This window comes from Electrona antarctica, assembly GCF_951216825.1.
Source record: "Electrona antarctica genome assembly, chromosome: 16".
In the NCBI taxonomy this organism is placed as follows: domain Eukaryota; kingdom Metazoa; phylum Chordata; class Actinopteri; order Myctophiformes; family Myctophidae; genus Electrona; species Electrona antarctica.
In genome coordinates, this window is record NC_136797.1 from 10,266,766 (window position 1) to 10,278,432 (window position 11,667).

The 11,667-nt window shown below is 42.7% G+C and overlaps 1 protein-coding gene across 1 annotated transcript; it reads right to left on the bottom strand.

The window, feature by feature from the left end:
• Window positions 1–337: 337 nt before the first annotated feature.
• Window positions 338–10,809, bottom strand: ndufa8 (NADH:ubiquinone oxidoreductase subunit A8). The gene is made up of 4 exons (XM_079524992.1): window positions 10,633–10,809; window positions 8,881–9,044; window positions 2,266–2,431; window positions 338–932 (listed from the first exon to the last, which is right to left on the bottom strand). Exons 1-4 carry the CDS (start codon window positions 10,681–10,683, stop codon window positions 792–794), a joined length of 522 nt encoding a protein of 173 aa, XP_079381118.1. The 5' UTR covers window positions 10,684–10,809; the 3' UTR covers window positions 338–791.
• Window positions 10,810–11,667: the final 858 nt, after the last annotated feature.

Below are 11,667 nucleotides of genomic sequence, written 5' to 3' on the forward strand. Positions count from 1 at the left end.
CACACTCTGACAAAACACAGACGTGACCGCAAACAGAAGAGGTGTCGTCTGCAAACACTGGAGCGATTGTGTCTGGTCTCGTTGTAGCACATGCACACAGAACTATACGTATTACGGCTTCCATTCCCATGACCATTATGTTGGTCGTCTACAATGAACCCATCTGGATAATATTGAAACAAAGTATGGAGCCATGTATGAAATCATCCATCCATCCATCCATCTTCAACCGCTTATCCGTAGTCGGGTCGCGGGGGCAACAGCTCCACCAGAGTGCTCCAGACTTCCCTCTCCAGAGAACCAACAGTGAATTTAACCAAATAAAACACAAGACATGTCAATGTTAAATTACGTTTTTTTATTTAACAACAACCATAACACAGCAGGTTGCATTTGTTCACACATAATTTACATAAGGGGTTGGGCTGGTTGTATGGATTTAACCCAGGGTGTGTACAGAGAGCTCTGTGGACTGACTGGAGGAGACCAAGTGGACATGGGCCCTGTCCAAAACTAAAATATGTACACTCTCAGAGTTATGGGGAGGAGCCTTGACATTTCTTAAGTGGTTCGCACTAGATCACATTCATCAGAGACAACTGGGCACGTTTGATCAAAATGGTAGCACAGAAACCAGCCTTTGAGAAGGCTTGCTGGAATAGTATACTACTTGCTCTGGTTGGGCTTTTGGTTTAGATTGAAAGCTTGTTTCTGGACAAGGCCCATGGGCGTGGCAGGTTGAATGATCCAGTGTGGGGGGGGGGGGGGGGGGGGGTCCGGGGGTCTCCATCTCACCAGGTCCAGAAGAAAAACCTGCTGCCCAGTTTGGAAGGCTCCAGTTTGCCATCACCGAGGACTGGGTTGGGCTCGGGGCGGGGCCGAGAATGGTAGGGGTTCTCCGGGAGGGCCCGCTCTGGGGACACCTTGGTCACCTATAGGAAATGGAAAAAGAAAAAAAAATGATTTATTCACAATTATAATAATAATAATAATAATAATACAACAGCTCAGAAAACCATAAAACATATCTATCTATCTATTGTTCTGACAGTTTTGTTTTTGGCAGAAAATTTAGATTTTAGTTTTAGTCATAGTCTCTCGAATAGTTTTAATTTAGTTTTAGTCACATTTTAGTCACTTGGTCTAGTTTTAGACCTGTGCAGGCTGCGTCATCTCTCCTTATTCATATTGCATCTCTTTGTAATTTTCCTATAATCAGCAGAAGTGATTGCCTGCCACTTCCTTAAAAATGCCATCTGGGACAAGGAATAGGAGATACAGGCGATTGAAGGAAACAGATAGAATGGGTGATTATGGCCACGATGATCTCAATGGTGCGATACTGTGTTATTGACAAGCACCAGCTAGCAACCAGACACTAACGTGAGTAGCATTATGTCTTGATCAATCAAAAGCACTATACAAGCCCAATTGCCGTAGAGCTACACCAATGGCGTTAAGCATAGCATTGATTAATTGGCTTTAATTGACGTAGAACTATGTCAATGGTGCCAAGTGGGTTTTAATTAGGGTGGCCATAAGAGGGTTAAGTCTCCCAGATTGTCCATGGTCTCTCACCTTGGACAGTTCTCCCAGGCTGGGTCTCTACATGGTCTCTACATGGTCTCTCACCTTAGACAGGTCTCCCAGGCTGGGTCTCTACATGGTCTCTCACCTTGGACAGGTCTCCCAGGCTGGGTCTCTACATGGTCTCTCACCTTGGACAGGTCTCCCAGGCTGGGTCTCTACATGGTCTCTCACCTTAGACAGGTCTCCCAGGCTGGGTCTCTACATGGTCTCTCACCTTGGACAGGTCTCCCAGGCTGGGTCTCTACATGGTCTCTACATGGTCTCTCACCTTGGACAGGTCTCCCAGGCTGGGTCTCTACATGGTCTCTACATGGTCTCTCACCTTAGACAGGTCTCCCAGGCTGGGTCTCTACATGGTCTCTCACCTTGGACAGGTCTCCCAGGCTGGGTCTCTCCCATCCCTGTTAATTAGGGTGGCCATAAGAGGGTCTCTCACCTTGGACAGGTCTCCCAGGCTGGGTCTCTCCCATCCCTGTTAATTAGGGTGGCCATAAGAGGGTCTCTCACCTTGGACAGGTCCCCCAGGCTGGGTCTCTACATGGTCTCTCACCTTAGACAGGTCTCCCAGGCTGGGTCTCTACATGGTCTCTCACCTTAGACAGGTCTCTACATGGTCTCCCAGGCTGGGTCTCTCCCATCCCTGTTAATTAGGGTGGCCATAAGAGGGTCTCTCACCTTGGACAGGTCCCCCAGGCTGGGTCTCTCCCATCCCAGCTTATCCAGGACACAGTTGTCGAACACATGCTGCTGCGTGCGGCACCGGCGCAGCTCGGTGAGGTTGGAGTAATCCAAACAGGTCCAGTATTCTGTGAACGACTCCGCACAGTTCCCCTTGATTTGCCTGAAAATGGAGGGTTGAAAACAGATTTGGAACTGTAAGGATCAGATTAGACTGGGCATATGGGTTTTTATGTGATCTGGTTGAAAAAGGGGCGAAGTGGCCCTTTAACCCATTTTGACCTGAGATCAGATTCTAAAAATGTCTTCTACATCCTGACAGTTTTCTGAAAAAGCTATGTTTCTATGTCAGTCGTTCTTCGATTTTTCAAAAATAGCAGACCTACAAGCTCGTAGCGCGCCACTCGGTGGCGCGCTATGAGCTTGTAGATCTGCTATTTTTCAATAGCTAAAGCATAACATAATGCTAACACCAAAAGGGGTTCCCGCCCAAAATGGGTTATTCTGTGAACGACACAGTTCCCCTTGATCTGCCTGAAAATGGAGGGTTGAAAACAGATTTGGAACTGTAAGGATCAGATTAGACTGGGCAAATGGGTTTTTATGTGGGTCATTTGTGTTTTTAGATATTTTAGAATTTCAAAGTGTCTATATGATGGCATGGACACTGGTCTCACTGCTGGATTACTACAATTACCATAATGCTTTGCTGCACTCACCCCACCTTGTGGAGAGATGTAGTCCAGGAAGGAAGTGAGACCAGTGTCCATGACATCACAGACACTTTGAAATACTAAAATATCTAAAAAACACATGTGATATTACCCACATAAAAACCCCAGGAAAGTGTTTCTTGTCTCCCAAACAATGCATCATTAAAATGAGATCTGGTTGAAAAAGGGGCGAAGTGGCCCTTTAACCCATTTTGACCTGAGATCAGATTCTAAAAATGTCTTCTACATCCTGACAGTTTTCTGAAAAAGCTATGTTTCTATGCCAGTCGTTCTTCGATTTTTCAAAAATAGCAGACCTACAAGCTCGTAGCGCGCCACTAGATCTGCTATTTTTCAATAGCTAAAGCATAACATAATGCCAACACCAAAAGGGGTTCCCACCCAAAATGGGTTAAGCCGTAGATTGTACTTTTGTCAAAAACAAAAAGCCAAGTTCACAATGCATGGTGAGCTTGTACATTGACTATATATATATATATATATATATATATATTTGCTATTTATGAAAATGTAGGACAATACAATAACATGATCACAATCATCCACATCACCGAGCCCTACATCAGATGGAGTTCAATTATCTCCAGTAGTCTGAACAACGTAGCGCGGTTTCTCTTAGAGTTGCAGAGAGAAATACCACCCAAACTTTGTCTCAGCGCTGCTCTATCTATCTATCTATAAATGCAGCAAGTCTCTGTATGTCTGTGTGTAATCCACGAAACTCGAGAACCGTTCGCTCCACCGACTTCAACATTCGACACGCGCGTTCCACACCACAGCAGGGGGTGCAGTGCCTGGTGTTGAGTCGGTCGGACCCACGGTTGTCCAGAACCGCCCCAAAAAGGCCTCTGCCCAGACTCTGGACCGGGCCCCTGCCCAGCGTCCATATATTTCTTAGTTCTGACCTCACATATATCATATCATAGTGTTATCACATAACACTCCATATTTGGGCATGCCTGACACAGAACTCCATAAGCCGGCTGCATAGACTCCATAGTAGGGCATGCCTTACAAAGAACTCCATATATGGACATAAAAGGGAGACAGACATAATTATAATATGGGCTGCGCATGCATTTCCAACTTGCATCGTTCCAAGTAGGCCAGTGCCCAACGGGCACCGGTCTAGTATACACAAAATAGCAAGAGCCAGAGATCCAGGATAGCTTAAAATACCCTTCACAATAAACATTGGGATCAGAGGAACATGTCCCAGTGATCAAAAAGCCAGGTTGTCGTTAGGCAACCATGCAAATTTGTCATTTGCAATCGGTTGTAATTTAGATGGTTGACAGATCTCAAAATCTCACAACAAAACCAGGTCCCAGGTGTAATTACAAGTTCACCAAAAGCTTGTCCCATTACAATAATTACCGGTATTGCTCTTTGGCAGAGGGTCACAGTTTACGTTTGGGGCAGGAGTTAGTGATTGTTTGTTCTTGCTTTTAGAAGTAGTGGAGGTGGTGTGTTATTTGAGGACCACCGTATACACACACAATATATGCACGCACACACACACACACACACACACACACACACACACACACACACACACACACACACACACACACACACACACACACACACACACACACACACACACACACACACACACACACACACACACACACACACACACACACACACACACACACACACACACACACACACACACACACACACACACACACACACACCTCAGTGGGCATCAAGTTATTACCCAAAGTCTGCATCAGACCTTTAGTAAACACAGACATAACAATTTAGAGAGAAGGAAAACAGACCACTTCCTAAAATACACCCCACTGGCAGTTCGATCAACACACAACAGGAGCCTATAGTTAACGTCTCCACGTCCTACTATGGACAACCAGCTTTTCTAGGAGAGAAAAGAAAAAGAAAAACACACCTTGTAAGCAATTCAGAGTATGTTTGCTCACCAACAGAATGTGTCAAACATGTGCGTTTGTTTTAACCCAAACATTTATTTCTACATCCCAACGTGAGCTTTTCAGAGTTTGAAGGAAAGGCTAGTCAAACACTGACCTGTTCAGTGGCCGTGAAAAGGCAAAACCAAAACAACCTGATATGGAATTTCATCAAACAAAAACAAACATGGGGAAGAAGGATAATAAATCAGAATGTCAGATGGGGGGAAAAAACAACGACTGACTGACTGACAGACTACTATCATCAAGGCTACATAACAGCAGACGTAAAGCTCACATCAATCAAAATGAGTTTTGGGGGACTCTGTACTCTATGCCAGATTCAATCAATCAAAATGATGTGTTGTTGTTGTTGCCTAGTCTACAGATGTAAGAATTGCAATTCCTTCATAATTTCCTGGCCTTGACTTCTCCAAATTATTCCACATAATACCAATAATGTGAACTTTAGTTATAAAGCGTGTCAAAACATCGGGGACCATAAGTAGGTTTACGGTAGGGATGCTATTGATATTGTCCGCCAAAAAAAAAGGTAGATCGGATCGGACTGCAGCGAAAATGACGGATCGAAACGGTCCTATCCAAGCGATGCATTCCAGTAGTCCATTCCAGCACTACTATCCATCAGATCCAGCATGTAGAGGCCACGTGATCAGAACTGTGTTTGCTAGTCGCAGGAAGCAGCAATACACCGCATAGAGACTTAACCCATTCAGGCCTGATGTCGAAATTTAAAAAAAAATGTTTTCTAAATCAGATTTGAGGCACATTTTAACGATTTTTCAAAAATAGCAGACCTACAACGAGTGGCGCGCTATGAGCTTGTAGATCTGCTATTTTTCAATAGCTAAATTATAACATAATGTATGTAACCACCAAAAGGGGTTCCCGCTCAAAATGGGTTAAAGTAGCTATAAGCAATAATATGTCAATTTTAATGACTTTGTTTGTTTTTTTGTATTCAGACAACCAGCAATGAGTAAAACGCACACAAAAAATATTTAGTCTCTGTGACACATCTAGGGGCCACAATCTGCATTCAAAGATGTTCCTAGAAGCTTTGTCATTGGTCGAAGAAAAAAAGAAACCCGGTCGAAATGACTAAGCAATCAGGAAGTAGACAGGCAAATCGACCAATGACAAAGCTTCTAGGAAAATCTTTTAATGCAGATTGCGGCCACTAGATGCGAGTACAGAGACAAAAATTTTGGGGGCGTGTTTTACTCATTGCTGGCTGTCTGAATACCCCAAAAAATAAAAAAGTCATATAAGTCATTACAATTTGGACATATTATTGCTTATAGCAGCTTTAAATATGTGCTGTATCGGATCAGTATCATCTGTATCGGATCGGTATTGATGCTGCCATATCGGTATCGGATCGGAAATGAAAATTCTAGATGGCAGCATCGCTAAATTCAAAGCATTGGAAACTTTTCTCTAAATTCAAATAACCTTTTTGGTGAAGTTTGGCTAGCATGTTATGATTAAATACTAATTTAGGAATGGAAATTCTGTGAATTGAATGGCAGCACCCCCATGTAATGTAAAATCCTTAGAATGTGCAACCTTCATTCATTGCACATTACATTCTCTGCACCTATCACATAATTACACATTGCACTCTCGCAAACTAATTCAGAAAATGACTTTTCTGGAGGGCCTGTATGGAGGCTTGGGGGATCCATGCCCAAATAAAAGGTTAAACCAAATCATTTTTAATAGATGGATTAGATAGAAGGATTAGAAATTACATCTTCGTATAATAAAGAAAAAGGTTTCTGCAATTTATGTAACATGGCAATTACAACTCTCAGTAAGAACATAATCCCCCACAATTTCCCTTTATTTCTTAATTCTGTTAATCCATAGTCTTGCCACTCCCATGCATGTTTCACTTTTGAATATTCACAAAATGTTGCAAGACTAGCGAGCCGGTGTTCCATTACATTTTCACCACTCAAACCCTATATACTGCATTTCATTGTACGCCAGATACCGAAAATAGCCGATCTACAAGCTCACAACATGCCTGTTACATGAATGAGTTGGGAGTTTGTACTATTTTGTACAAATGTTTACCCATTATAATAACATGATTCGCTATTTTTTGGTGAACGCTCCCCTATTTTTGCCAAATATTTGTCTATTCTAACATTCCCAGAATAAGGATGATTGACTGGCCAGCAGGAGCTTGTTGCTTCCCTACTCATCATCTCCAGGCAGCAGTAAAGCAGAAAGCGCATGTTTCTTCACAGCTAGACGACGCGTACCGTACCACACATGTTCAGTGGATATTAATTTAATTAAGGGCCTTTTAAACGTGAAGCGATATAACGTGCCTATAGTTCATTTTCAATGAGACCTGCGTTTTTGCGCGAAGCACTGGGGACTGGGGAGCAGTCGCGGTGCGACAACGCAAGCGTATTTCCGTGAGCGCGGTCCCTTGAATTTGTTGCACGCGTGCCCGTTTCGTGCACACGCCGGCGACTCACCAGACCTGGATACTGTTTTAGCTTTTTTTTACGCTTGCGTTGTTGCGCCCCTCTTGAGCAGACCTGTCGTTGATCCAGGCAACAACGCCTGTGTTCCTCGCTTCCCGTTTGAAAGGCCTTTTAGGCATCAAGTACAGCAGGGGTGGGCAACTTTGACGATGGAGAGGGCCACTATATTTCCACACTCACTCCCTAGGGCCATATATTACTGTCGTAGCAAAAATAGCCGATCTACAAGCTCAAAACACGTCGCACTGCGACGCGTTTTGAGCTTGTAGATAGTCTATTTTTGCTATATTCGAATTGAAATCTTGAATTATTCTTTTGCTATTTTTTAATTAGAATCCTAGAAATTAACATTTTTATGTAATTTGTGTCCTGATGGGAAAATCATGCATGTGCATACTCTCTATATGAAACCTTATGTCCTGCTTCTCTGGGGGTCCAAAGAAACTCACATGACTGCTGAGTAAGTTGGGGTCTGACCATGATATAAATAAATAGGCAGAATATTTAAGGGAAGAACATCTGTTTCTGTGGCATGATTTTGTCCTTCTATCCTTGATTCTCAATTTTAAAGTCTAAACCTTCCACCACAAAAGCAGACAAAAACAAAACAAAAATGTATATTGCCACAGCTCAAACAATTGGAAACCATTTGTTTGAACATTTGTTTTCTATAAAAATGAGAAATGACATGAACAAAATATCTGATCAGCATTGCAACGCAAAGAGAGAAAACGCGACACTCCAATGTTAAGTGGATTCAGCTAATTTTGCACCTTAGTCAACTTAAATGGTCATAGTACCAACAGAAGGACCAGAAATGGACATCCATCTGCAGGTGGTCCGTAGAACAATATTTTCTGTCTGCCAAAGACCTGTCACAGCTCAGCCGTGTGAGCTGTAACTAACTATGTCTGCGGATCAGCCACACAATTCTCCTCTAAATTGTGTTTTTTGAGTACTTTGAGAGCTGTTTCAAGTGCCTTTTTGGCCCACACTACCTTCACTTAAGGACAAAGTGTGACACTGTCTGTAAAACTAGCTTTTAGATCAAGGAGCTCCCAAACTTTTCAGGCCCCCCAAAATAATCATATTTTAACAAATTAACTGCTCCTGGCAGAACGTTCCGTCATAAGGAATCCAACTAGAAACTGCTTCTGGCGTAATAGTTTTTAACTCAAATCTTTGCTTCTGGGGGGGGGGGGGGGGGGGGTCCCTGAAACAACATATTTTGAGATGGGGGTCGGCAGCCAATTACATATAATTTTTGGGGGTCCTTGACATGAAAGTGTTTGAGAACCACTGATATAGAAACATAGGGTTTTTCAGAAAACTGTCAGGATTTAGAAGACATTTGTAGAATCGTTCTCAGGTCTAAATGGGTTTTAAACATGATGAGATGATCCCTTCCTTGCATGATGTTACCTGAAGAAGTCGATTGCACATTGGTTGACTTTCCTCCCTTCCTCCAGACACTTCCTGGGGTCCTTCTCCTCCCAGCGGCAGAGCATGAACTCCTTGTTGGGTTTATCACACTGGGAGCCATAGTGGTGCGCAGCAGCCTTCAGCACCGCAGAGGACACGTTCACCTGTACGCAGAGAAACACACAACAGAACGTATTCTCATCAATTTACAATTTAGGCATTTAGCAGACGCTCTTAATCCAGAGCGACTTACATTAAGCAATAACAAAAGCATGGCATACATCACATATATAAAAAGTAGTTATCATGAATCATGCGTAAAATAATAACGTAACAGTGGAGTATCTATGTAAACTATACATACTATACTATATTATATATTAATATTATACATGTGTACTATAAAGTGCTATGACTACATACAATGCATTTCTAGTGCTGTCTACGTAACAAGCTATAAGTCTGTTTAAAATACTATCTAAGTCTACATAAAGTGCAATCTAAGGGACTAGGCTAGGGCAAGTGCTACGGGCCATGGTGGAGTCTGAAGAGGTGGGTTTTCAGACTACTCATCAAGGAAATAATATCACAATGAATTTGTCTTGGGCATAGTCTGACAAATATGCTGTAAAACCAGCTTATATGTACGTATGTGATAGTATCACTACAGCTGAGCATATATCATTATTTCTGGAATAGAAAGTTTGAATGAAAGTTTGAATGATCAAAATCTTCACCGTCAAGACAGTCATCCTTTCAATAATATCCTTAAATATTCCTAAGTAGATAAAGAGTGTGGTGGTCGAACAAGCTCTGCTTTTCAAGGAATGACACATTAAGTCAGTGGTTTAACTTTTCAACCCTTTTTCATATCAAGGACCATTATTTATTTGGTATTTTGTTGTCGTTAGATAAGATGTTGGTAGCCTAGGAGAGACAGCAGATAACAATTATTCTACAATTATCTAATTGTGTAGACTTGTACTTGTGTAGACTTGTACATGTAAATCAAGTAATGCAGGTGTTTTAACTTTTAACAATAATTTTACTCCTGAGGGCATAAAATGAAACCAAATGGACCCTTTCATTTTACACTCTCAAGAGTTAAAGATCTATAAGCGTCCATTTGGTTACCAACTCTCATCATTTAAGCTGGGGACCACCTTCAACCCCCTCAAGGAGTCAGCACCACTGGTAAATAGAAAGTGTATATTTGTACGTCTCTAAATGTTTTGATGAATTGAACAAGGTGGACCCTCTTGTAAATAAGTGAAATGCTTTATGGTGACTCCACTCACAGACTAGTTAACAGTTTTTGTATTGAGTTGTGCTTGAAATGTACTGTAATTCTGCAAACTGTTAATAAATACTTCAATCAATCAATCAATGGACCACTGGTTGAAAACCACTGCATTAAGTCATATAACCTGACACCTACTGAAGTGGTGTTGTTGTTGGGTATACTATACTGTGCTGTTATCAAGGTGACAGCTGAATAATGCATGTCAACACAGCTCATTTACAGACATCTTTAGGAGATAAATAACTACACGAACATAGTTCCAAAACGTAAAACAACAACATAAAAAGCCTTAACAATAGCTTCCACATGGTTCCAATTAAACGGAGCTATAAATCCACATGAACTTGTCCACTGTGTGTAAAGTTAGTGCTAGCTTAGCAGCATTAGCAGCATTCCCTTCGTCCCTGGTTTAGGTTCCATGATGATAACCCTCTCTCTGGGACTCTCACCTCCTCCACTTTGAGCTCCTGCAGGTCGGGAAGCTCCACCGTGGTCGGCATGGCGGACGGACTGGACTCGCCGTTCCGTTAGTTCAACCACAACTAAAGAGACTAGAGAGTCCAAATAAATTAGAAACACATCCAAATGTCCTCGACTGACTCTGTCTCTCTCTCTCTCTCTCTCTCTCTCTCTCTGCACCGCACAGAGAGAAGGATAGGAAGGTCAGCTTACTGCGCATGCGCTGCGCGCTGCTGAGGCGCAGGCGCACACCAGTGACGTAGGACACAGTGGTTCTCAATGCGGGGTTCGGGGACCACCAGGGGGTCCACGGGGTGGACACTGCGGGGTCTGCACCTAAAATAATAATACACTGTCTGTTAAGAGATAAGACTGACGAAGAGATAGAAGACCACCGCTGAAGTGCCCTTGAACAAGGCATTGAACCACTACGATGAAATGTGTTCTATGAGCAGGGCCTGGCTGGAAACAAGTTATTGAGCTTAGCCCAGATACCCTGGGTAAATATAGTAATCATTTCATTTAATTTCATGCTTATTTAACTTCGAGAGTGTCGACTCAAAATGGACCCTTAAAAAACTGATAAAAGACAGATAAAAGACAGCAGCGCACCAATCAGTGAGTGAGTAGCCTGCCCTGGGCTGCAACAACAACGTGGGACCAGTGTGTGTGTGTGTGTGTGTGTGTGTGTGTGCGTGCGTGTGTGCGCGTGCGTGCGGGTGCGTGCGTGCGTGCGTGTGTGTGTGTGTGTGTGTGTGTGTGTGTGATTGTTTCACTTTCAGCATGTCTAGAAAGAGAAAGGCTGGCATCGTCTTTCATTCAAAATGCGGTATATATTGTGTTTTCTAGTCTACCACCATTATATTTCTGACCAAAATGCCAACAAATAAATACATAGAGAAATAAATAGGCTTAGATATTTACAGTAGGAGTAGGCTTTGCAAGTTTGCATCATGAGTTCTGTTGTGTTGCTGCCATGGCAACCGCTGTGAATGTGAAACACCTGCTGCTGCGGACGACTCACT